The 25562-nt window shown below is 37.7% G+C and overlaps 2 protein-coding genes across 2 annotated transcripts in view; both read right to left on the bottom strand.

The window, feature by feature from the left end:
- Positions 1-5166: 5166 nt before the first annotated feature.
- On the bottom strand, positions 5167-19525 carry PK3 (serine/threonine protein kinase 3). The gene is made up of 6 exons (XM_088984219.1): positions 18578-19525; positions 17741-17877; positions 16952-17095; positions 8958-9143; positions 6908-7032; positions 5167-5632 (listed from the first exon to the last, which is right to left on the bottom strand). Exons 1-6 carry the CDS (start codon positions 18792-18794, stop codon positions 5407-5409), a joined length of 1035 nt encoding a protein of 344 aa, XP_088840345.1. The 5' UTR covers positions 18795-19525; the 3' UTR covers positions 5167-5406.
- A 4413-nt stretch (positions 19526-23938) lies between these two features.
- EMB1873 (porphyromonas-type peptidyl-arginine deiminase family protein) overlaps positions 23939-25562 on the bottom strand; it is a 40444-nt gene continuing 38820 nt past the window's right edge. The window contains exon 10 of the mRNA XM_088984105.1: positions 23939-24326. Within this exon, the coding sequence (XP_088840231.1) occupies positions 24231-24326 (96 nt within the window). The 3' untranslated portion in view covers positions 23939-24230. The remainder of the gene's footprint in view (positions 24327-25562) is intronic.

The raw sequence follows: 25562 nt of genomic DNA on the forward strand, positions 1-25562 counted from the left end.
ACATTATGTGCAAGTCGGTACCCGATTTGAAGAATTCACACTGAATTGGGTTCGAGTTTCCGGGTCGGGTCCATTCAAATTTTAATGGTTAAAACCCAACCCGACTTACATCATTTGTAGCCCTAACAGCAATGGAAGAGATCAACCAAGAAAGACAAACCTGGGCCATGAATTCCAAGAGGAAATGGTTTTAGAAATGCTCCCTTGGCCATTTGGCCATTGTTGGTTGGTCATGCAGTCAGAGACCTACTAAAAAAAGGATTGAGAGCGCCCAGACATTGGTGGTGGGCTCTTCACAGTTCTCACACTTGACAAAAAATATCAGAATTCAGAAATGAAAAGAGAAGAAGATGACTTCCATTAAGGGGTTTCTTGTTTTTAGCTTGTATCTCTTTTTTCTCTCCCCCTTTATAATTAGGCCCACGAGTAATATCGTGTTGGTTGTTGAGTTCCCATGTGATGATAAAATTGATTATTGGCCTTCTGTCTTGTTGATGGATTGTAATTAGATGAAATCAAACTTCATCTTTAGGCTGGAAGTGACTAATGAGCAGTTCAATTGGTTGACATAAATCATAAATGGACCAACTCTTCACGACAGCAAACTGCAAGAGGTAACATAGAAAAGGATTTTGATTTAATGAAGGGACCCCATCTCCATGAAAATCTACTCAACACCACAAGTCCACAGCCCAGTCCAGCTTATGGTCGCATTAATGTCCTACTCTACACTAGTCCGATTGATTCCTTGACTAAGAGGTAGTCTGGTCCCTATGTTTGGGTCACCATGGATAAAGGCAATTGAAATACGAAACAGAACCAGTTTCACAAGTTTCTGGGGTCTGCAGATTGGATCTGGTTTAAACTAGTTCGTTTTTAACTCCAAAAAGAAAAAGGGGTTACAGATTTACATATTAAAATCCTGTTCCTGTGGAAATGGGATTCATTCCCATTCCACCCAGTGATCCAAACAAACCCAAAATCCTGTCCCTAGACCATTGGATGATCCACAAATTGGTGGGTGAAGCCCTTGTTGAATCATTACAGCTTATTGTAGCTGTGATATATGCTTTCAAAAGCATTATTTGTCAAATGAGAAAGCTGTGAAACTGCCAAACCAAGGTGGGTGTTCTAATATTTACTGGTCCAATTAATTAAGGGGCCCCTCCTCACATGACTGGGAGCATTGGAATTGCCTTGAAAACAAGCCATGGCCATTGCCCATGGATATTGAAGTTATTTGTAGAGTCTAGAGTCTCAGACTGAGTACCAAAATGTGCACTCTTATTATTTGAGGCTCCTATTTGAATCAATATATCTTTCTTTAATGTTGTTAGCTGTTAGGAATGAAACCTAAAGGCCCATCAAGAAGAAAACTCTCAAGACAGTCACAGTCGCCTTCTGCATCATTCCATGTGTCAAATTCATATAGGCTGTGACGCGAAAGGCGTCAATCATCGCGGCTATCCGCATGCTAAGACCCATTCTTGTGGTTGAAAATACCCAAGCCAGACTCCAACCAATCAGCCACGTCTATCACTTGGACATGTCGAAATGAGAGGTCAGGGAAAGAGGTAAACAAGAGGACATAATTGAGTCCATCTTCACAGTCGACAACCAGCTAAATGCTAAGAGACTAAATGGAAGAAGAAAAACAACAGAAAACGTACTCTGCTCTTGTTGGTCATTCTCATTCTGCTGTGTCCAGCATTCTAGTAACATTTGATTTGCCTGAAAAAATAATATAAAAAAAAATATTATTAGCCAAGGACACGCCTTTGTACTGAAACTGAGCCTAGGCACTGAGTGAAAATCAAAACTCCAGGATTATGTAACCAATTGAGTTTATTTGTTCCAGTATGAAATTATCAAAACCTCTACTTTTCTTGATAAAATTCAATATCCCCCAGAGTTAAAACTTAAGTTGGACAGCCAGTTAGAACTGTCTGACTTGATGTTTCAACTTTCAACTAAGAAAACTTCCAATTTTACCAGAAAGGAAAAGAAAAGGAAAAAGTTGATCTCCCTATTTGTAGATGGTAATTACCTCCCATCACATACTCTCTGTGACTTGTGGCATGTGGTAACAGAGAAAGAAAACAGACAACTAACGTTCACAAGGATACCGTTAGTTTGTTTATCCACAATAAGAGAAAAGCTGATTCAACCAACGTAAGAGGACGGCAACTGCCGACCCAGAATCCCAGCAACCAACATAGAGATGCCATGTGGACAGAACAGAGATTAGGATCCACCTACACCACAAGTTAGTGACACGAAGACGCCTTGCTCGATCGGCTTATATGGCGGTTGGGTCCCACCAGGAAGAAAACCCATGGCATTCCTAAGCTCAGCGTCAACATGTTGATGTGCAATGGCGTCCTGTCTGTGTTGAAAGTTCTCTCTGGAAAAATTTGTACTGTTCCTTCCTCAGTCTCCATCACCTCCGATTACAATTGTTACAGCAAATGGGGACCAACAACACAGATCACCGACTAAAAACACCATTTCATCAACGTCAGAAGATGAATAATTGCTGTGAATGAGCCATACTGGAGTATGTAGATGCTTGTTTAGACCATCTGTGTACAGAAGACATCTTACTATCTCAGATGACAAGATTGTTGGGCTGCACCACACCTGACCTGCTTGCTGAGTGTTGTGTGATAAAAAAGACCATGTCGATGACATGCAACTCATAATTTAATAGAGGACATTCAAACCTGATATCGCATGGTCAGATAGGGTTTTATGCAGATATCAGAATATGCAGTTGCCAATTTGAAATGCAGAGGACAAATTTGTCTGAGATTACCACAAATAGTGCAAAGATCATAGCCTGTTTTTGAAATCTATTTTCTTAGAAAATAAGGTACCTTCCACGTTTCTTATTTTATGTTAATTCTCACTCATAACCAAGGGTCCTCATTAGAAAATGGCATTAAGGGGGTGTTCCAGGAGAGAAAATTGGTCAATGGGATTTTGGTTCTCATTGACCAAGAATCTTATATTCATTTTTCAGATTAATGTGTGGAATAGGAAAAGTTTATTTTTCTGGGTATCACTTAGTGGGGTTAGTGAGACCCATCACCTAGGTGGATAAATAATTTTTTCAGCTAAGGGAAAGTTTTCAACATTTAAATTGGACAAAAATGCCTCTTTTAATGGTCATTTTCTTTTTTTTCTCAGAAATAAAAGAACATGGATAAATACTCAGATAAAGAAACTTACCTAAATAATTGCATTTACCCGGATATGTAACTTATCAAAAAGCAAACGGGACCTAATAGGCAACACAGCAACTAAAGTTGAAGGAGAAAAAAAAAAAAAGGAAAAAGAGGCTGAGGAGAAGGTGGGACCCATTTCTGCTCAACGAAAAGATGTGATGCCAGGGACGGAGAATGAATTGGAGGAAGAAAAGTCAGAAGGGGCACAGAAAGAAGAGGAGGTGGTTATTGGATCAAGTGAGAAAAAGTGGAAAGAAATGTGGATTTGGAAAAGATAGTGGAAATCCAAGTCCAAAAAAGCAAGATGTTAGGATTGTATGTTTTTAAGAGGGGAAAAAATTGCAAAAAGAATGTTCTGGGATATGGAAAAGAGGTATCCTTTGAACAAATAAAGCCTTGAAAGGGAGACCTGAATGGTGAAACTTACTAGGATCGTGGTTAATTTGGAGATCTTAGGGGGGGCTGCTGGGTGAAGTGTTTTGAGTTTTGGTAGTGGGCCTTGTTTGTGTTTATAGAAATGGAGAAGGAAAAGTCTGTATTAAAAGGGGGTTGGGAGTCTTGCTGATATAGGTTTTGGTAGGGATGAGCAAAAAAACCGAAAAACCAATCAATCGATAAAACTGATCAAAACCAAACCAAAAAATCGGTTAACCAAACCGGTTGGTTTGGTGTTTTTAAAAAACCGGAGGTATCGGTTTGATTTCTATACATTTTATATATATTTATGTATATTATATATTTTATATGTATTATAAATTAATAAATATGCATTATATATATAAATATATATTTATAATATATAATATATTATTTATTATTTAAAATATAATATTTTATATATATATTATTTATTATTTAAAATATAATATTTTATATAATTTATAATTTTTTATTATATATTCATATATAATTTTATAATATATATTGTAAAAATTAAAAAACCAAAAAACTGACAATTAACCAGACCAGTCAACCGGTTAACCGATTGGTTTCAATTTGGTTTAGATTACCGGTTTTCCAAAAACTGATAGTACTGGTTCGATTACAAAAAAAAAAGCCCACGGTTAGCCGAATTATGAGCACCCCTAGGTTTTGGGTTTTGGAATCTTACGGGTGGCTTGTCATATTATTGTACTTGTACTTTCTTCTTTATTTTTTTTGGGAGAATGATTGTTCAGTCCACCTTAGAATTCTTAGCTCCACCGTACAAGTGAGATGAATCATGGCCGTGGATTGATACCAAATCCACGGACAGGATGCAATTTATAGAGGGGCTGCTAGTAGACTATAAGGGCTGTAATTTCAAAATTCTGCAGTGGCTGCAGCGTATTTCTCCATTTTTTTTTTTCTTTCTTATTATTACATACAAAGAAAAGAAAATTCATTTTGATCACCAACAGATGCAACTACATAAGAGGGAAAAACGTTCATCTAGATCCTAAAGATAGAATATAGAGGGAGGAACAGGAATATCCTACATGTAATACACAAGTTAGAGATTACATTATCATCATTTCACCTCCTTTGGTATACTTCAATGGAGTTCTTGTCCGGTACGTTAGCAGCTAACATTTTAGCTGATCCTGGTACAAACCCGAATGAATTGTTCAAATTGGGGAGTCCATCAAGAGTTCGGATCTGTTGACCACAAAACGCTGGCCACAATCTGTGCACACGACTCTATATACAGTCGCACATCGGGAACATCTTTCCATAAATGACAATGCAAAGTACAAGAGGTGTCCCGGTCTTGTGCACAGTGTTTTGTGGTCAGCAGATCCGGACTCGTTTATCAAACACCTGCTTTTGTAAATTTGCTGAAAGATTTGTGACTTCAAGTATCGAGATAGAAATGTGTCCTGTTACTGTTTGTTTTGACCAGTGTCAGAAGCATAGTTATACCAGAAGATCCAAACTCAAATTTCAAAGTGAGATCAGATGAAAAGGAAGAGAGTGATACACTACCATTGAATCAATGCACATTATAAAGCTACAAAAAAAAAGATAAATAATATTCTATATAATCATACTCAAGAAAATGATCCAACACCCCGTAGGCCAACCGAGACTTCTCATATGCAAATCAAGATTGGTTAACTTACACACTACTACCCCAACCCACAAAGCTGTAAGCCCATGCTTCAACTGTACTTTAACTGTATATGATCTTGTGTCTAACTCAGCATGAGAACTTTAAGATCAACTTGTCAACATGAATAATGATATCATCAATGCAAGGACGAACTGCAGCCTGGGGTTGGAGCATCCATGTCACAAACTGATGGAGAGGTTCAGGGTATGGGGGATTGGGTCCAGTTGGCCATTTGACCTGTGCATTTAGAATTGCCAACTGAAGGCTTCCCCCAGCTTCCCCAAGCGCATACTCGAAGGGTGACATTCCATACCTGTAAAAAGAAAAGAAAATTGGAAATAAGTAGAACCAAATATTTTCTGAAATTGATAATGTTTTAATTGTTGCCATTTTAAGCAGCAAGGACCAAGGACAATCCATATTTTGAAGTTAAAGGTGAAAAGTTAATGTTTGGTATCTTGTACCTCCTATCATTTATTTAAATGCACTATCTTTTATCCATTTATGTCGATGTACTATCAATAAAGATATGGATAATGAAACCAATATGTCCTTACAGATCATCATTCAGGTTATAAATTGCAACAAATATGAATAAATTTTCAGCCATTGGATTTAACTTGGTTTGTCAAATTTATATGGGTTTCTGGAAGTACAGGCAACACACAAGAGCCTTAACAGTAAATTTCAAATAAATGTGGCAGCAATTCATGCACAAAATGTTTTTGACCAAATCAGCTTTGCCAATTTACACATCAAGAACCATAACCTTTCATCTTTACCCAGGCATGATAAACATACAGGAGTCAGAACCCATAACACAATGGGTTCCACCGAGGAGATCTCCAGAGCAAAAAATCAGGCTGGAAATTTTCAACCATCTCTTCCTTTTTCCCTGTTCATTTTTACAAGGATCATGATTGCGTTATATGTACAAGGGATACCTCACTCAAAAAGTAAAATGTTTCTTTTTTTTTTCAGTTGATAAATATAAATCTAATTGTATTGCCATGGAGGGTGAGAATCCCTCAAAATCTGTACCGAAATTTATACCTTTGACACATGTAAAACCACAGAAAGCCTATAATATCAAAAGATGAATTGAAAAATGATATACAACAATAACTGTAACCATCCTCTATTTCAACTATCTACTAAAATTCACTGTTCATTCTTACTTACCAGTTTCCACTGTCCAACAGAGTGCAATTTGTAAGATGGCTGCTACATGCTCCTAATTTGAGCTTATAGGTGGTATGACCAAGTATAATACAAATCAAAGATTTATTGCGAATTTGCCACCATGTAACAATCCAAATAACACTAAAGAACAGTTTTTCCATGTTCATGCTTTCACGAGCCTCTAATTTCTTCAGTAATTAAATTAGTATCCCAAAAAGTAGTACAGATATATGCACGTTTCAAAGTTTAAATTAACCTATCCACCCTTATGCAGACTGAATAGATAAATGTCTAAACCTCAATCACAAAAGTGTGAAATAATAGAAATTTCTTGTTGGAAGTTAAAACAGACAAGGCACACAGTTAAGAAAAACATAACTAGATAAGTCAAAGCATTTGTCCTCACATTATTGCATATAAAGTGCATCCCAAAGACCAGATATCTGTTCTCTCATCAATGTCAGAATGGCTTGGACAGTCCCACAACTCAGGAGCCCTGAAAGGGGCTGAACAGTGCTCTGCTGCCCATTCCTATACGGCAGGCCATATAAAATAGACTGTTAGCACGTGGAGTGTGTCATGGATTCATATATGCAAACCTTGTCTAGTTCTACTGGTCAAAACTGACTACAAAAAGCAAAAAATGCAGTAGAGAATCAACAGTGATGTGACAATTTTCAAAAATAAAAGAAAAGACTAGATGCAATACCTAAAGTGTGTATATATGCATAGGTATAGAAGTTCATGGTACAACTGTACAACTAAAGTTCAGACAACAAAATCTGTTTTACTTAACATTTTAAGATGAAAAAATTTTTTGCATGCAAGATTAAAAGAGGATAAACACCCCAAAATGTGCATGCTATTTCAGGTCAGGTAATCATGGAGTAACTCCATACTCCAGACTATCTACAGTTTTGGATATTGCGGTCTTTTTCTTTTAATTATAAAAGTAATATCTAGTAGTAGTAGGGTATGAGCAAACGTGTAAAGCTCTTTTTCCCCTCCTGTAACCAAGCATTTTCTCCCATTTTCTTTCCATGTTTTGGTATCTATCTCTTTTTTGTCTACATCATGGTGTCACAAAACAAAGAAACTATTGACCCAGGTTAACAGAAATCAAGACTAGACTGAGATAGAAGCTCAAGGCTTGTGTAGTCCAGCAGACAAAAGGATGCCCAGGGAGCTGATGTTGCAGTATATTAAACCAGATTCCCAGAATGGGTAAAAAATGATGTTGTTTGAAAGGGCATGATTTTACAAAGCCTCACTTAGCATACAAATTAGTGTATCCAGGATAATGGAGAAAGGATAAGTTTAGGTCCATTACAAGATTCTAGGAAAGAAAAGTTGAATGAATGAGTGCAAGGTTTGAGAATTTTCCCACCACTCTTCTCAAAGCTCTCCAATGATTTTAAGCAACTCATTTAGTATGTCCTGTTGGGTTTGCGAGATGGCATTATACTTTACAGGCCTAAAAACTTGTGATCATATTCAAATACTGGATTGGGATTGGACATTCCATTCCCACCCCATTGTTTGGTAATGATTACAAAGTGGCTCACATGTTGACTGAAAAATTCCTTACCCAATGGTTTATATGCTATCATCTAAGGGATTTATATTCATTTTTATTATAAATAGTCAAAAAGAATTGCATCCAACCGATTTAGCTTTCTTGCTTTATATTGTTACTATAATAATAAAAATGAGTAGGATGAGAAAAAAAGGCATAACAGTAGAGACCTATAATGGTCTAATGGTCATGTATTTTAAGATAACATGCCATTACAAAATTATGATGATTTTGTTCCTAGGTAAAAAGTATAGGAGATAACAGTGTGTAAAACAAGATGAAAAATATATTTTGGTAATAAAAGAAAATTCCTTGATTTTCTGTTGCTCCTGCCAAAAGAAAAACCAAACAAAAGAAAAGGTAAAAACCTCATATTTCTATTGAGTCTATTGAATTTTCCCTTTTTCTAACCTTAAAAAGTCATGCTTTGTTGGTTGCTTAAAAAAATCTAATCTTCAATCTATAAAATATAAATGGGCAAAAGAAAATCCTTGAGGAGGTTATAGTTGTGGTTCTAAAGACAAAAAGATTTCATAATCTTCTTAAATGAAATATACATATTTTTTCCCATTGCACATCTTTTAAGTTTTGTGGTCAATTGTAACACTTCATATCCGAGACCATTTTACGCATAGTGTAATAACCATGATTTGCATGCTTAGTAGAACAATGTATTCACGTTCATAACATTTCTTTACATTGAACTTTCCTTGAAATCACCCTATACAACAAGCACATTGTGATAGTGGAATTAAGCATAATAAATATGAGATTGAAATAAAGTCGGAAGCAAACACTGATCAAGAAAAAAGCATGGAGGCACAACTATTAGTGAATACTGGCTACATGGTAATGCCAAGAAAAATAATATAATAAGCACCTGTAGTTGTACTGCCTCTTGACGAGAGCGAATCTGTTTCCTTGCAGGTCGAGCACTGCCGAAATCCATCAATATGGCAAGTGGTGGTTGTCCTTTTCTGTGTGTGATGAGGACATTACCTGGTTTCACATCATTATGTGCATACGGAGGCTCGTAACTGTGCATATGCTTCAAACCTGCACAAAGCTGTAGTAAAGGCCCTTAGTGAAAATGTTACTGCTGCTTGGACAACAATGCCATACTCCAGTGACAACATCATTGAACTGACAAATTAATAATAAATAAGTAAAAGGCTAAGTTTAAAAGAAAGCAATTCTTAATGTACAATTCAAACTTTAAATAGGTGCAAAAAGTTTGTGTTTTGAATAGCATATCCACACCAAGCAGGAAAAAAATCCAAGGTGATTCCCAAATAAAAAGCTGCATTTTATCTTCAACTGAACTCACTCTAGAAGAACCAAATTCTTCATGGAGATCCTGGGAACAGGTGATTTCAGTAAAGTAATAACTAGATAGAAGTTCCAATTTCCAATTATGAGGCTAAAGCCTGTGTTGGGTACTGTAATCTCAGAGAATCAAGGCGTGTTCATGGCAGGAAGATTTATGGCTGATGGGGTTTTAGTGGCAAACGAATTGATAGATGCAAGATTGAGAGGTGGAAGGTCCGGTTTACTCTGCAAAGTGGACTTTGAGAAGGCCTGTGACCATATCAATTGGCATTTTTTGAACTATACTTTGAAAAGAATGAATTTCGGCTCCAAATGGAGGAGCTGGATGAAGGTTTGCACCAACACCCCTTCATTCTCTGTATTGGTGAATGGCATTTCTTTTGGTCACTTCAAGAGTTCAAGGGGGCTGAGGCAGGGAGATCTTCTTTCTCCCTTTCTTTTCATTTGTGTGACAGAAGCTGAGCAGGCTGATGAAAAGGGCCACTGCAGGGGGGTTTATAGAAGGCTTTACAGTAGGAGAGGAAAGGATAGAGGTACCCTTGCTGCAGTATGCTGATGATACTCTCATTTTCTGTGATGCTTCTCTTGATCGGTTGAGCTATGTTATGGCTGTTCTTCGGTGGTGTTGAAGTTTGACCTGCCCTAGAATTCTGTCTTGTTCGTTGACTGTAAAGTAAAGTAAACAGCAAGTAGGAGAGGAAAGAGAGGAAAGAGAGAAAGGCTGGTTCGAATTAGAGAAAAAAGTTATCCCTAGATTCGGCCAGACCTGTTATTATATTATTAAGTTATTGGAAAAGACTTAAGTGCCCTTCTTTAAGTAAGAGGCACTCGAACTAACATAACAGTACACATCAACATTCTCAACAAGTACAAAGACCGAAATACTCCTTCACTAACACCACTAACACTCCCCCTCAAGCTGGTGAATATATATCATATAATCCCAGCTTGTTACATATGTAGTCCACCCTCCCCTGACTCAAACCTTTTGTAAACAAGTTTGCCCATTGGTTTCCCGTACTAACATATGCAGTTTCTATCACCCCATTCAGCACCTTCTCTCTCACAAAATGACAGTCAACTTCGATGTGCTTGGTTCTTTCATGAAACACCGGATTGGAAGAGATATGAACCGTTGCCTGATTGTCACAATAGAGCTTCATTGGAGTACTGATGTCATATTCTATCTCCTGTAGAAGGTCCCTTAGCCACACTAATTCACAAGCAGTATGTGCCATGGCCCTATATTCTGCTTCTGCACTGCTTCTTGCCACAACTGTTTGCTTCTTACTTTTCCACGTTACCAGGTTACCCCCCAGAAAGGTGCAATAGCCTGCGGTGGATCGTCTATCAGACATAGAACCTGCCCAATCAGCATTGGTGTATCCTTCTACTACCAGTTTTCCACCACTCCTGTACAACAAACCACGACCAGGAGCTCCTTTCAGATACCTCACAATCCTTAGCACTGCATTCCAATGTGGGACCAAAGGTTTCTGCATGAACTGACTCACCACACTAACTGCAAATGAAATATCTGGCCAAGTAATGGTTAGATAGTTTAGTTTGCCTACAAGTCGTCGGTATCTGCCAGGGTCTTCAAATACTTCACCTATATCACTGCTCAGCCTCGTATTTGTTTCCATAGGTGTCTCCGCCGGTTTAGTACCCAACAACCCTGTTTCTTCCAGTAAACCAAGCACATATTTCCTCTGACACAAATTAATGCCATGCTTAGATCTTGCTACCTCTATGCCCAAAAAGTATTTCAACTTGCCAAGGTCCTTTGTCTGAAAGTGTTCCTGTAGGAATGCCTTCAATTTGTCAATGCCCATTTTATCATTCCCAGTCACAACGATATCATCCACATACACCACCAATATTATTTTGCCTGTTGAAGAGTCAAAACTGAAGACAGAGTGATCAACTTGGCACTGTTTCATACCAAACTTCTTGACCACCTCACTGAACCTACCAAACCATGCTCGAGGGGACTGTTTAAGTCCATAAATAGCCTTCTTAAGTCTGCATACCTTACCATCCTCCCCCTGAGCAACAAACCCTGGTGGTTGCTCCATGTAGACCTCCTCGAGCAAATCACCATGCAAAAAGGCATTTTTGATATCTAGTTGATGGAGAGGCCAATCATACATAGCTGCAAGGGAGATGACGACACGAACTGACCCTATCTTAGCAATCAGGGAGAATGTCTTTGTGTAGTCAATGCCATAGGTTTGGGAGTACCCTTTGGCAACCAGCCGCGCCTTCAAGTGCTCAACACGACCATCTGGCAAGTACTTAACACTATACACCCACTTACAACCGACAGCCTGCTTCCCAGGAGGAAGAGCGCTGAGATCCCAAGTGTGATTATGATGCAGAGCAGAGAGCTCTTCTTCCATAGCACGACACCACTCTGGAGAGGTAAGGGCTTCCTGGACATCCTTAGGAACAACCACGGAGGATAATAAAGAGATGAACTGGCGATGGGAGGCGGAGAGGTGGGTAAGTGAAACAAAATTGGAAATAGGGTGAAGGGTGCAAGTACGTTTACCTTTCCGGAAGGCAATAGGAAGATCTAGGTCGGAGGCTGGTGTCGGAGCTGGAGCTAGATCTGTTGACGGTGATAAAGCTGGAGGAGCTGCAACCGGTACACACGGGCGATATGTATACGAGCATTGCATCGCTCCAAAAGGTTTTGGGAACATTCATGTGGTGCATGAAGGAGCGTGCCGTTTCTACGAGATGGTGGTTCTTTCTCTCAGCCACCCCATTTTGTTGCAGAGTGTAGGTACATGAAGTTTGGTGTATAATGCCATGTTGGTCCAAGTATTCTTGAAAAGATGAAGACAAGTATTCACGACCATTATCAGAATGGAAATTTTTTATGTGAACGCCAAATTGATTGCGGATCTCAGCATAAAATTTCTGGAAGATGGCAAATAATTCACTTCTTTCTTTCATTAAATAGAGCCACGTCATTCTTGAACAGTCATCAACAAAAATAACAAAATATCGGTATCCATTATATGACATCATTTTATAAGGACCCCAAGCATCTGAATGAATTAAAGAAAAAAGACTCGACACACGGTTATCGACCCTAGAACGAAAGGGAACACGATGGTGTTTCCCAAATTGACACGACTCACAATCTAAAACAGAAAGTTGACTCAATGAAGGGACTAAGGACTGCAACACTTTCAGCAAAGGATGACCAAATCTACAATGCCACTGGAGAGGAGAAATTGATGACTGAAGGGTCGTCGACGTTCGTCCACCACCATCAAGATAATACAGTCCACCGACTTCATGCCCTCCACCAATCTTCATCCTCGTCTTGAGATCCTGAAAAACACACATAGAATGGTAAAATGTGATGGAGCACTTAAGGGACTTGGTCAGCTTACTAACAGACATAAGATTAAATGGAAGCTTAGGTACATATAAAACAGAGGATAGGGATACAGGGTCTAGGTCAACATTACCAACACCACAGATAGATGATGTGGAGCCATTAGCAAGGGTAACAGATTGTGATGTTGAGCAATGAGTGAGAGATGAAAACACACCTGGAGTTCCCGTCATGTGATCGAAGGCTCCAGAGTCAATAATCCAGGGGTTGGGTGTGGATGCCAAACAAGCCATACCTAAGTGTGCAAAGGAAGTTGTGTTCTGCTGCGACTTGGATTGAACAAACCTCTCATACTCATCCCGAGGAACACTCACCATCTCCTTGTCTGGATCATCTGAGGGAGTAGAAGGCATCGGGTCAGCTGACCGGTTCTCCTGTCTAGAGCTGAAACTGGTGTCACTAGTCATGGCATGGTTGGTCCACATCGAGGGAGGACCATGTAAGTCATAGCAGTAGTTAATGGTATGTTCATCCAATCCACAATGAGTACACTTCCGTGGACCCAAACCACGTCCTCTACCACGAACTCCCCCTGAATCTCTACCCCCAGTACGACCACCACCACGGATATGTGTAGATCCACCACTACCACTCCTGCCAGGCTGGGCTCCTCGAGCCCCACTTCTGCCACCTCGATCTCTCGACACTACAAATGCTGATTTATCGGAGACATTAGAATCCATAGATCCAATGGAAGCCCTCCAAAGACGAGCAGACACCTCCTCTAAAGATGGAAGAGCATATCCCCCTAGTATCTGAGCTTGTACTGGTTCATACTCAGACCTCAGCCCCACCAGAAACCGTGTCACATCAAGCTGCTCTCACTGTTGCTGTTGAACTTTGACATCAGAAATGAGAGGATGATAGACATTTAACTCATTATGGATATTCCTCACACTGGCATAGTACTCCTCAAGGCTCTGATTTCCCTGTTGCAGATTGAAGTATTCCTGATACAGTTGATATACCCTAGTGGTATTATCCTGGCCTGAATACAATTTTTTAGCATGATCCCACACCTCTTTGGCTGTGTCAAGAAACATGAAGTTCACACTGATTTTGGGTTCCATACTGTTCCACAACCATGTAATGATCCGTGCATCTTCCTGTTCCCAGTCTTCATACTCCTGAGAATTAGCGGGGGGTTTCTCCTCTCTTATATGCTTCACTTTCTTCTTCGCCTTCAGAAAAACCTCTACAGACTTGGCCCAAGGGACATAATTCTCTCCATTCAGTTTAATGGAGGTCATTTGGACATTCAGGTAGTCAGTAGATATCATGACACTAGGTTTACTATCACTGCTATCTGCCATTGCCGAACTCCCTTATCACTGAATTCTGAGCACTGAATTATGAGCATTACACACTGCACACTACACACAGACACTTCACCAAAATCTGCACACTGATTTCAGCAGTATTAAATGCTGAAAACTGCAACACTTGTAACACCACAAACCCTAATCCACAGCTATAGGAAGTTTCACCATTAAGTAGACACTATTGCCCTTCAAATCACACAAACCAGAATAAACCCTAGCATACTGCAATCTGAAAACCCATCATGTGAACTGTACCACACTTCATGTATTCCATAACAGAAAATATGCATAAAAAATAAACTTTACCACATCGCCTGAAGGGCTGAGACACCACTGCACCACACGTACCAGCCCTAACTAGGGCTTAGAAACCACAACAACCAATCACTAACAACACAATCGGAGGCATAGAAACCTCCTAGGGAAGAGGGCGATCACTCCTTTTCAGCCCTTTTCCCAGTCTCCAACTCACAGTTGAGAAACCCAAGAGAAACCCTAATTCGAATGCGCAGAAGACAGAATTCTAGCAAGTCTGATTTATTGAACCTCGCTCTGATACCATGTTGAAGTTTGACCTGCCCTAGAATTTTGTCTTGTTTGTTGACTGTAAAGTAAAGTAAACAACAAATAGGAGAGGAAAGAAGAAGAGAGAAAAGAGAGGAAAGAGAGAGGCTGGTTCGAATTAGAGAAAAAAGTTATCCCTAGATTTGGCCAAACCTGTTATTATATTATTAACTTATTGGAAAAGACTTAAGTGCCCTTCTTTAAGTAAGAGGCACTCGAACTAACATAACAGTACACATCAACATTCTCAACAAGTACAAAGACCGAAATACCCCTTCACTAACACCACTAACAGGTGGCTTGAGGTTGTGTAGGGTCTTCACATAAATTTGCACAAGAGTGAGTTGGTTGCGGTGGGGGAGGTGCAGAGCCTTCAAAGCTGGGCAGTTTACCCATGAAGTACTTAGGGATGCCACTAGGCACAAATTGCAATTCCAAAGCCATGTGGGATACATAGTGGAGAAATTTAACAAGAGGTTGACCTCCTGGAAATCTAAATACCTTTCTTTTGGAGGTAAAGTCACTTTATTGAAGAGTGTTCTGTTGTCCAATCCTATCTTCTTGCTTTCTTTATACCCAATTCCAGCTGGAATGACTAATGTAATCGAAAAGAAAATGAGAGATTTTTTTATGGGGAGGATGGAAGGGTGAGAAGAAATATAATTTGGTTAATTGGAAAAAGGTGTGCAATCCTAAACTTCAAGGGGGTTTGGGCATTCGAAGAGTGAAGGATATTAATACAGCTTTGCTAGGAAAGTGGCTTTGGAGGTTCAGTGAGAGTCAAGAAGGTTTGTGGAGAAGGGCGCTAATTGCAAACTATGAACAAGGCCACACGGGATGGGAGCCAGGGATGCCCAATCAGACTTATGGGTGCTCTGTGTGGAAAGGCACAAGGAAAGCTTTCGACCCTTTTATGAAGGGTATCTGCTTCAAATTTGGTGATGGCCATTGGGTAAAATTCTGGAAAGACTCCTGGTGTGAAGGCAGGCCACTGAAAGAGTCTTTCCCTGCCTTGTATGAGTTGACAGTGGACAAAGAAACTTGGGTGACAGACCACTTACAGGTGCAGAATGGGAATGTAGTCTGGACTCCTCGTTTCAGAAGAAACCTTAATGACTGGGAGGTGGAGGCAATGGTGGAAATGCTTCACAATTTATACAGCACTCAGGTGGAGATTGGGAGCACTGATAGAAGGCTGTGGAAGTGGGATAAATCTGGAAGTTTTACAGTCAAATCCTTCTATAATCACGTGTCCAGATCAGAGGAACAGGCCATTCCAGCAAATATCATTTGGTGCAAAAATGTGCCATCAAAGGTAGCCTTCTTAGTGTGGACCACCTACCTCAACAGAATCCTAACCAGGGATAACTTAACTAGGAGGAGCATGCCTTTGGAGTCCAATAATTGTGTGTTGTGTGATGGGCATGTCGAATCAGTTAACCACTTGATGTTACACTGACTTTGCCCACGAGGTCTGGTCAAGGATTTGGAAAATGTTTGAGGTGCAAACCTGCAACCCAGAATCAATGGTGAACTTCTTACAGAGCTGGAGTGTAGCCGGTCTAACCAAAAGGGGGAAGGTAGCATGGAATATCACTCCTGCATCAGTTTTTCGGTGTGTCTGGCAAGAGAGAAACTGAAGAATGTTCAAAAACAAGAGCAGCTCGGTTGATTCAGTTTTCCAGAAAATCTTGGGGAAATTGTTTTCCTGGCTGGCTATGAACAAGCTTTGTAGGGAAAGAATTCCTTTTTTGTATATGATAATATTTTTGTAAAGCAGAGGGTGAGGGTTTAAGGTCGTAATGGGCATTAGATGTGCATCCCCCCCTTTTTGCATAGCAGCATGTTATACTGTTTTTGTTTTCTTAATACATTCATACCTTACTTTCTCTCAAAAAAAATATGAGTATTAATCATGCTCAGACCAAGACACCAGCCCAACATTGGGTATTAGCCCTGTCATGTTTAGACTTCAGAGTTTAGACCAAGCATCGATGATGGGCAACAAGCATATACTATCCCATGATATTGGAGAGGCGGAGAAGAATTAATGTAGAGGGAGCATGGCAATTCTTCAACTAAAATATTATTTTGGCATAGAATAAGAAATAATAAAATCTAAATTTGCGAACAGGTTGATATTAGGTCAAACAGAAAAATTGTGATTGTAATGTGGATTGTATAAAGAAATTAAAAAAAAAAAATCCCACATTAGGGAATAAGGATATAGGGATTCTAATTTACCTGTCGGAATATCTGAAGAACATCAACGGTAGAAAAGAATTCTTTCTTTGCTTTCATAGCTTTAGCATTGTCTAGTAAAGTTCCATCCAAATGAACAGGAAATAGCAAGTATGCTTCATGGTTCCCGGATCCTTCTTGTGTTGCCTAGACAGATAAAGTATACACATATTAAAACTAAAGGACAAAGCTTAGAATGAATAATTATCAAAGAAAACATTTTTTTTAGGGTAGAGGGCATGGACTGTTCCTTATTGTGAGACACTTTTCGAGCTCAAGATGCATGTTAAAGGCCAGGTGAAGAGAACATGATTAATATCTTTAGAGGATATCTTCATAGGTCATGTCTTTCTTTGATATATGATATGAGAGATCTTATGCTAGAACTGACTGGTATATTCAGAAGTTCACAAATAATTCAGGATCTTGCTTCTCCGTTTTCTCATTTTCCTGAAGAATTCTCCTTGCTAAACAAGATAGACCTGACACATGACCTAATGGTTAAGGCTTGGATGATGATGATTAACATTAAAAATCAGTATAACATGCTTGAAAATATGCAATATAAGATAAATCTCTCAAAGGCAAATCCATTGAGATCAATAGTAGAATTCTAAGTTCAGCTTATGAGTCTGTCAGGTTGGTCACTGTACTTATCAGCAACTGATTCAAGGATTTACCAATCTGCGACTAAAGTTATGTATTTAGATTAGCAGTATCCCTAGGTGTTTATACAGATCATTGTGAAGAACAAAGAAAGATATCAAGGACAATTAAAGAAATTTCCTTAACTGAAATGATTGCATGATCAAGAAGTGGAAGTAAATTGGGATGACTAAATAGAGATGAAACACGGATCTCCTCTCTCACCAACTCCAACTGTTCACTAGTTTGTATTAGGACTTTCTTCATTGCATAAGTCCCATCATCTGCAAAAATGGAAGATTAGTCAGGGTCTCAGCCTCTAGCTCAGTTGGGATATACTGCAGTACTGCACCTTAACCATGATAACATTTTCCTAGTCTAGCTTACTGGCCTAATAAAAATACAAGGGAGAGACAAGTTCATAGTTCATAGTCAGATCATTAACAAAACGACTAATCATTAAGTTCAGAAACAACAATTGGATGATGCTGGAAACCAAAGTGCCATAAGGAAGCAGCGATTAAAGGTTCATTGAAGTCAATTTATAGAATAATTTCCACTCGTTATTACAAAATAGCAACAGGAGCAGGGGGGAAGTTCAGAGTTTTTCTTTAATTCCAAATCAATAATTGAAGAAGCAAAGAAACATTAAACCCTAATTCGATTCAATAAACCTTTCAGAGCATTACTCAATTCACATTTTTATCACTAAATAAGAATCGACACAACAAAATTCAGAAAAAAACTGAAGAAACCCACTATCCCCTAAAATAGCAAGGACACAACTTCAAAATTGCAGAACGAAATTCACGATAATAGGCACTCAAGATCAAATTTTTAGATACAAATACTTCCTAAATACATAAAAAATATATATATATTTTTCAGATTCCCGATAAACTAGACTTGAAATAAGTTCACGAAGAATGAAAACAAAGAGAAGCTCATAAAAACCCATGAATCCAATACGAAAATAGATCAAACCTGAAACAAAAGAAGGGTCCTTGACTTTCTTCGCAATACCACCAACTCCCCCATCAGTAGCCACGTCCTTAACAATTTCTTTGACTAGATAAACATACGCAAAACCACCTTCTCCAAGCTGCCTCAAAATCCTGAAACGATTCTCATTGATCCAAACATCCCCTCCGCCATTAACTACATCATACAGAGCATTCAAACCAGAAAACGAGCATCCCATCTTGGTCTGCTCTTCCTTCCTTTCACTCTCTCCTACACACCCTCTCTCTCTCTATATATAATATATATGAAGTCAACAGATCTTCAGTTTCTTCTGTCAAGCAGACAAATTTCACTCTTCCTCTCCAGATTGATTCAGATTCTTACAAATTACAAGCCCTGCTTCGGATCTTCAGGCTATAGTTGTCGCCCATTAACTACAGCGATTAATAATGACAGTTAATTAACTTTAATCAACAATTAGGACGTGACACCAATAATTCTTCTCAAGTAAATAATGAATCATGGCCATTGGTTATCAGCTGAACAGAGTCGATCTTTACTTTTTCCTTTGATCTAATCTTTTAGTATTTAAATCAGACGGTAAGTGTAGTTCAACCATGCAAATTCTCAAGATCCGCATCTGCTTGTTTATTGCAACTGGGTGCAAGTTGAGGACAACTCCATGCTGAATGCTCAAATTTGTTTTTGAAGTTCCAAAGCTAAAACCACCTCTTACCTGGAAAAAATAACAGGAAAGAGAAAAACTAAAACACCGAAGCCTGGCAGCCTGCAAAGGGATCCGAATCCGATCAAAATTGATCCGATTAATGTCCTGCCCGGATCATTGATTTATCACAAATTATAAAATGGATGAAAAAAGAAAAAAAAAAAACACTATGTTGCTTCCCGCTGCAATGGAATCGGAAACCAGGGGGCTTGGCCGCGGGCTCGAGCCGTAAATATCTGACCGATTATTTTTTGGGCCAATTTCGGCTTTTATAAATAAGCCCAACCCCATAATAAAAATACTAGGGGAGGAGCCTCCGGGGGCTGGAATGGAATTGTAATATTGTTATTTGTAAAAAATTTGCAATTATAAATACTCAAATCTTGAAATTCATATAAAATTTTAAAAGATATCATTATGTATTTGTTTTCTAAATATTGCTTCAGCAAAGTATCTTATATAAAAGAACACGAACATACAATGATAGTTCTGAGTTCTATTTCATAGTTGTCCTTTGTTCCACACCAAGAACTCATAGTTGACCCGGACAGTAGGACCATTCGGCCCGGGAACTATCTAGGCAACCAATTCTGTTTTACTCCAAACCTAGTCCATTGGCCAAAAATCGTTGAATCAATCAATAGCCCATTGACCCAAGTAGTTTAATTGTCGACTCATCAACCCATTCAACAGTTTTTGGCTGTTTTTTATTTTTGTTGTCAGAATGGGCCATCTGTTCAAACTGGATAGTCGAATCATCGCCCTAAAAACCAGTGGCCAAAATCGTTCTGTTTCTAGGTCGTTTTCTTAGGTGTCGATAATTAGACAAATTAACTTTATAGTCGTAATCATAGGAAGGGTGGACATTGCAAGGGATTCCAAAACCTTGAAAGATAAATCCAAAGTGACCTTAAACACAAAAAAAAAAAAAAAAAAAAATTGGGGGTACATCCACCAAATTGGAAAAAACAAAAGAAAAAAAAAACAGAAAATCGACTCCAAAGTTCCGCTTTGAGACGGAGCTAAACATGCATGCAATCAAAGGAAGAGACAAAGCATATCGTCTTATAAGAAAAAAAAAACAATGCACAAGAAAACACAAAGAAAAAAAAGGGAAGAAATAAAATGGTGGTAAACCCTAGACCGTTTTGGAGGATCTTGAAGAAGAAAATCAAACACAAAAAAAGAAAAAAATGAAAAAAAAAAGAATATACCGCACACACTCGAATAAAACCCATTGTAGAAGAAACTTTTGAATAGTGAAAATCCAAATGCATAAAACCATGGTTTTTGAACTGCTGTTGATCCGGACAAATGGACATTTCGGCCCAAGAACCATCTAAGAAACCGGTTCCGTTTCACCCCAATTTCGGTCCCTAGCAAAAAATTATTGAATCGGTTAATAACCCATTGACCCAAATGGTCGAACCGTCAACCTGTTGACCTGTTCAATGGTTTTTGGCCATTTTTTATTTTATTTTTAATTGGGAACCATCCAGGCAATCAGTTTTGTTTTATCCTAATCTTGGTCCTTGCCAAAAATCGTTGAATCGGTCAATGACCCATTGACCCAAGCAATCGAACCATCGTCTCGTTCAATGGTTTTTGGCCATTTTTTTAATTTTTGTTGTCATAACGGGCCATCCGTTCGAACCGAACAATCGAACTGTTGACCCAAAAACTGGTGGCTAGAACGGTTCTGTTTTCAGGTTGAATGAGTCACACCCTCGAATGACATAACACGATGGTATTGCTTAATGAACCTCACACACTCAAATTTTTGTTGTCAGAATGGGTCATCCACTTTTTTATTTATTTTTAATTGGAAACCGTCTAGGCAATTGGTTCAATTTTACCCCAACCCCGGTCCTTGGCCAAAAACCGTTGAATCGGTCAACGACCCATTGACCTGAGTGATCGAACCATCAACCCATTGACTCGTTCAATGGTTTTTGGCCGTTTTTAATTTTTATTGTTAGAACGGGTCGTCCATTCAAATCAAACAGTTGAATTGTCGACCCAAAAACTAGTGGCCAAAATGGTTCAATTTTCGAGTTGTATGAGTTACACGCATGAATGACATAACATGTATGATATTGTTTAATGGACCTTACACACTCAATTTCTTGTTTGCAAATTTTGTTGTCAGAATGGGTTATCCGTTCAAACTGGACAGTCGAACCGTCAACTCAAAAAATGGTGGCCAGAACGGTTCCGTAATTTTTTGTTGTCAGAATGGGCCATCCATTCGAACTGTTGACCCAAAAACCGATGGCCAGAATGATTTCGTTTTTGGGTCGTATGAGTCACACTCTCGAATGACATAACACATATGATACTACTTAATGGACCTCACACACTAAATTTTTTGCCTATAATTTTTGTTGTCAAAACGGACCACCCATTTGAACCGGATGATCGAACCGTTGACCCAAAAACTGGTGGCTAGATCGGTTCCATAATTTTTTGCTTGTAATTTTTATTGTCAGAATGGACCATCTATTTGAACTGGATGGTTGAACCGTCGGTTGTTAGAATGTTATTAACAACATTTATCAATAATAGTAAGTAATTATAATATTTTATTAAATAATCATTAATGATAGTTTTAATAATATTATTTAGTTATTTTTAATATAACAGTAATTATTAAATTTATGAACAGGATTTATTAACAATATTTATTAAATTAATAATTACCAAAATTAAATTAAATTAATAGTATTTATGAGTAATAGTTAGTAATTATAATATTTTATTAAATAATCAATAACAACGATTTTAATAAAAATTTTAATTATTTTTAACATAACAATAATTACTAAGTTTATTAATAGTATTTATAATTTTAATTTAAAGTAAAATTAAAGTAAATATCTATTTATTAACAATATTTATAATAACAGTAATTATTAATTATAATCACTAATTATATATTTATTAAGTTACTGTAATAATCAATAATTATTAAAACCGGGTTACTAAATTTATTAACAGTATTTATAATTTTAATTTAAAATAAAATTAAAGTAAATATCTAGTTATTAACAATATTTATAATAACAGTAATTATTAATTATAATCTCTAATTATATATTTATTAATTTACTGTAATAATCAGTAATTATTAAATTACATTACTTAGTTATTGTAATAATCAGTAATTACTTTTATTTATAATAACAGTAATTATGTATAATCGATAATGGCAGTAATTAAAGGGAAATACTGCCCTTACTACAGATCTGGGTTACTCTCACATGGGATCTACTCGCACGAGTAGATTTCATTTCATGCATGCAGAGAGCACCCATTTCCTATTAAATATATATATATATATATATATATATATATATATATATATATATATATATGTATATATATATATATATATATATTATTAATAAATAATAATAAATATATTAACATTTACTAATATATTATTATTAATAACATAAAATAAAACGAATCGGGGTGCGAACATTAAGCAGGGTTTGGGGTTTGGAAGAACAAATGAACTCCGAATAAGTTACACTGATCTGATTCATTTCAAGTTTTCAACCGTACCAGAGAGGGAGAGGGACTGGGACGAGAGAGTGAGAGAAGAGGGAAGCAGGGGAGAAAGACATGTGAAATGAAAGGATAGGTGATTGGTTTCATAGGGAAGGCCCATCCTGTTGTTTTCGCACGGAGAAAATGAATTCACGTGTGCCAACCTTTTCTTGCGGGAAAAGAAGGCCACGTGTGCCAACCTTTAGTATATATAATATATATAAGACATATTAATAAATAATAATAAATATATTAACATTTACTAATATATTATTAATAATAACATAAAATAAAATTTGCTTAATTCAGCTTTGAGACTCTCAAGATGTAGGATTGATGGTCAAACCGGACTGGACTCAGATTTGAGCCTAGACAATTCTCTGTAACCAAAGAGGCAAACCTTACCTCAGCCGGGCCAATTCAGCCCATGAACAGGTAGGTCTATTGGCCCATCACCCCCTGGTGAATTTTGATAAATGTCTTCTCCTGATTGATTACAGAATTTTCCGGTATTATGTCTTTCCAATATTATAGTGGAAGTGTCGAACCCCTTCATCTATCATTACACTACAACATCAGCCCAATGATCACACACCACAAGAGACCATGATTATCCAGGGTGGTGAATCACCACCGTCGCTCGCTCTTGAAGCCTTGAGAGTTGAGACCACGTTCTTATGCTTGTCATGTCAAGGCTGTACAATGGCCCCTGATGCTGATGCCGATACTCAATACATCGGTATCGTTAATTATGTAGGGACTACTGTGAAGCAATTATTATGAGTTTCACTTTCTCATTTCACGCAAAGGGGGTATTCCCCAAAATGCATAATTTTGATTTTCTTTTTCTTAATCATTGCTGATGTAAGTCATATAACTGATGTTTCTGTTTAAGAAAACAAGGTAATACCTATTGTCAAGCACATTGGATCTGATGAATAGTAGTTTTTTTCCCAGAGAGCAAAAAAAAAAAAAAAGGAATAAAACCAAATTACATTGTTTTCAACGATTGTCATATTATTCCTAATCTCATTCCTCAAGGTTGCCTCTGAATTAAAGCTGAATTCAGATGAAAAGAGAAGCCAAAATCAATCCAAGCACAATTTGATGTCTTTATCTCTTCAAATTTATTTTGAGAAACAAATTAGCACATGTGGTTTTTGGTTTTTGGTATCTCAGAAAATACATAAAAGATCATTTCTCCCAAATAACATTAGCTTAGGTGCTAAACCATCTCAAATAGATAAAAAAGAGCAGTGTTTTCACTGAAGCTTTCTAATGATAATTACAAAATTAATAACATAAAAGAGCAAACATTTGCATTAGCCAATGGTACAGCTTATTCGTTTCGAAGTACAGAGTTATCCATGACTCCCATCATATGCCATTCACATTTTATGATGCTGCTTGACAGGTTGGTTGCTGCTGCGTTATGCAATGTATATTCCCACCTCCCAAACAAATTTCCCTTGCATTTTTTATCATTACAATCTGAACAAACCAACCAACCATCAAATCATACTTCATGAAGAAACTGAAAAGAGTAACTTTCTTGAATTCATGAAACATGTTTGCCCCTTAAATAAGGGGAAGATTTTGGTATGTTTCACTAATTTTCATTAAAATTAACAGAACATTCTATATTCTTAGTCACAAAAGCAATAATCAGTTCGACCTATCTAGGGTTTGTCTTACATTGAAATAAGATAATAGCAACATAAATTTAAAAAGTACTTTACCCCCAGCGCACCAACCTTCATTGTATGTTTATGCATATATTAGGTTTTCCATGCTGGAAACCAGTGTTTTAAAAAAGACATCGGAGTTGTATGCCTGGTGGCACCCCTAAAATGCCCAGAGGTGCATGCTGGAAGCATTTATGCTTCTAAAATATATGCCTCAGGTACATGAGGTGTACCAGAGGTGTATGCCTCATGCACACCTCACGAAAAGAAATTAGGAAGGAAAACAAAGAAAAGAAAGGAAAGGGATAAAAGAATGAAACAAGAAACAAGAAAAACAAGAATTCCTCCCTTTTCTCTTCCTCCTCCCCTCCCTCCTCTTGAGAAGGCTTATCCCTCTTTGTTTTCAGGAAGCTAACGCCTCACCCCCCCCAGGTAGTATAACACCTCACGTCACGCCTCTGTTTTAAAACCTTGCTAGGAACATACAACTTTATTGTAGTAATAAATCATACCAGCCATTGAGTTGTCAGGTCAAGCCCATTATCAAACAAAAATTGATTACTGATTGTTTATTTTCTTCAAGACAAATTTATGCAATATTCAATCTTGTGGACTTCTACTTTCAAATATTTAGCACCTTTAACAAATACCATATAAAAGCAATAATCAGTTCGACCTATCTAGGGTTTGTCTTACATTGAAATAAGATAATAGCAACATAAATTTAAAAAGTACTTTACCCCCAGCGCACCAACCTTCATTGTATGTTTATGCATATATTAGGTTTTCCATGCTGGAAACCAGTGTTTTAAAAAAGACATCGGAGTTGTATGCCTGGTGGCACCCCTAAAATGCCCAGAGGTGCATGCTGGAAGCATTTATGCTTCTAAAATATATGCCTCAGGTACATGAGGTGTACCAGAGGTGTATGCCTCATGCACACCTCACGAAAAGAAATTAGGAAGGAAAACAAAGAAAAGAAAGGAAAGGGATAAAAGAATGAAACAAGAAACAAGAAAAACAAGAATTCCTCCCTTTTCTC

Source organism: Nelumbo lutea, chromosome 4 (genome assembly GCF_056320005.1).
Source record: "Nelumbo lutea isolate HS-2025 chromosome 4, American lotus-T2T, whole genome shotgun sequence".
Classification (NCBI taxonomy): domain Eukaryota; kingdom Viridiplantae; phylum Streptophyta; class Magnoliopsida; order Proteales; family Nelumbonaceae; genus Nelumbo; species Nelumbo lutea.

Bases quoted from the DNA above. Each gene is read 5' to 3' on its own strand.
- PK3 (XM_088984219.1), bottom strand. From the start codon at position 18,794: ATGGGATGCTCGTTTTCTGGTTTGAATGCTCTGTATGATGTAGTTAAT. The intron at 17,096-17,740 runs GTTAAGGAAATT...TTATCTGTCTAG, and splicing joins TTGATCATGCAATCATTTCA to GCAACACAAGAAGGATCCGG. The intron at 7,033-8,957 runs GTGCTTATTATA...CCTGCCGTATAG, and splicing joins AAGAGGCAGTACAACTACAG to GAATGGGCAGCAGAGCACTG.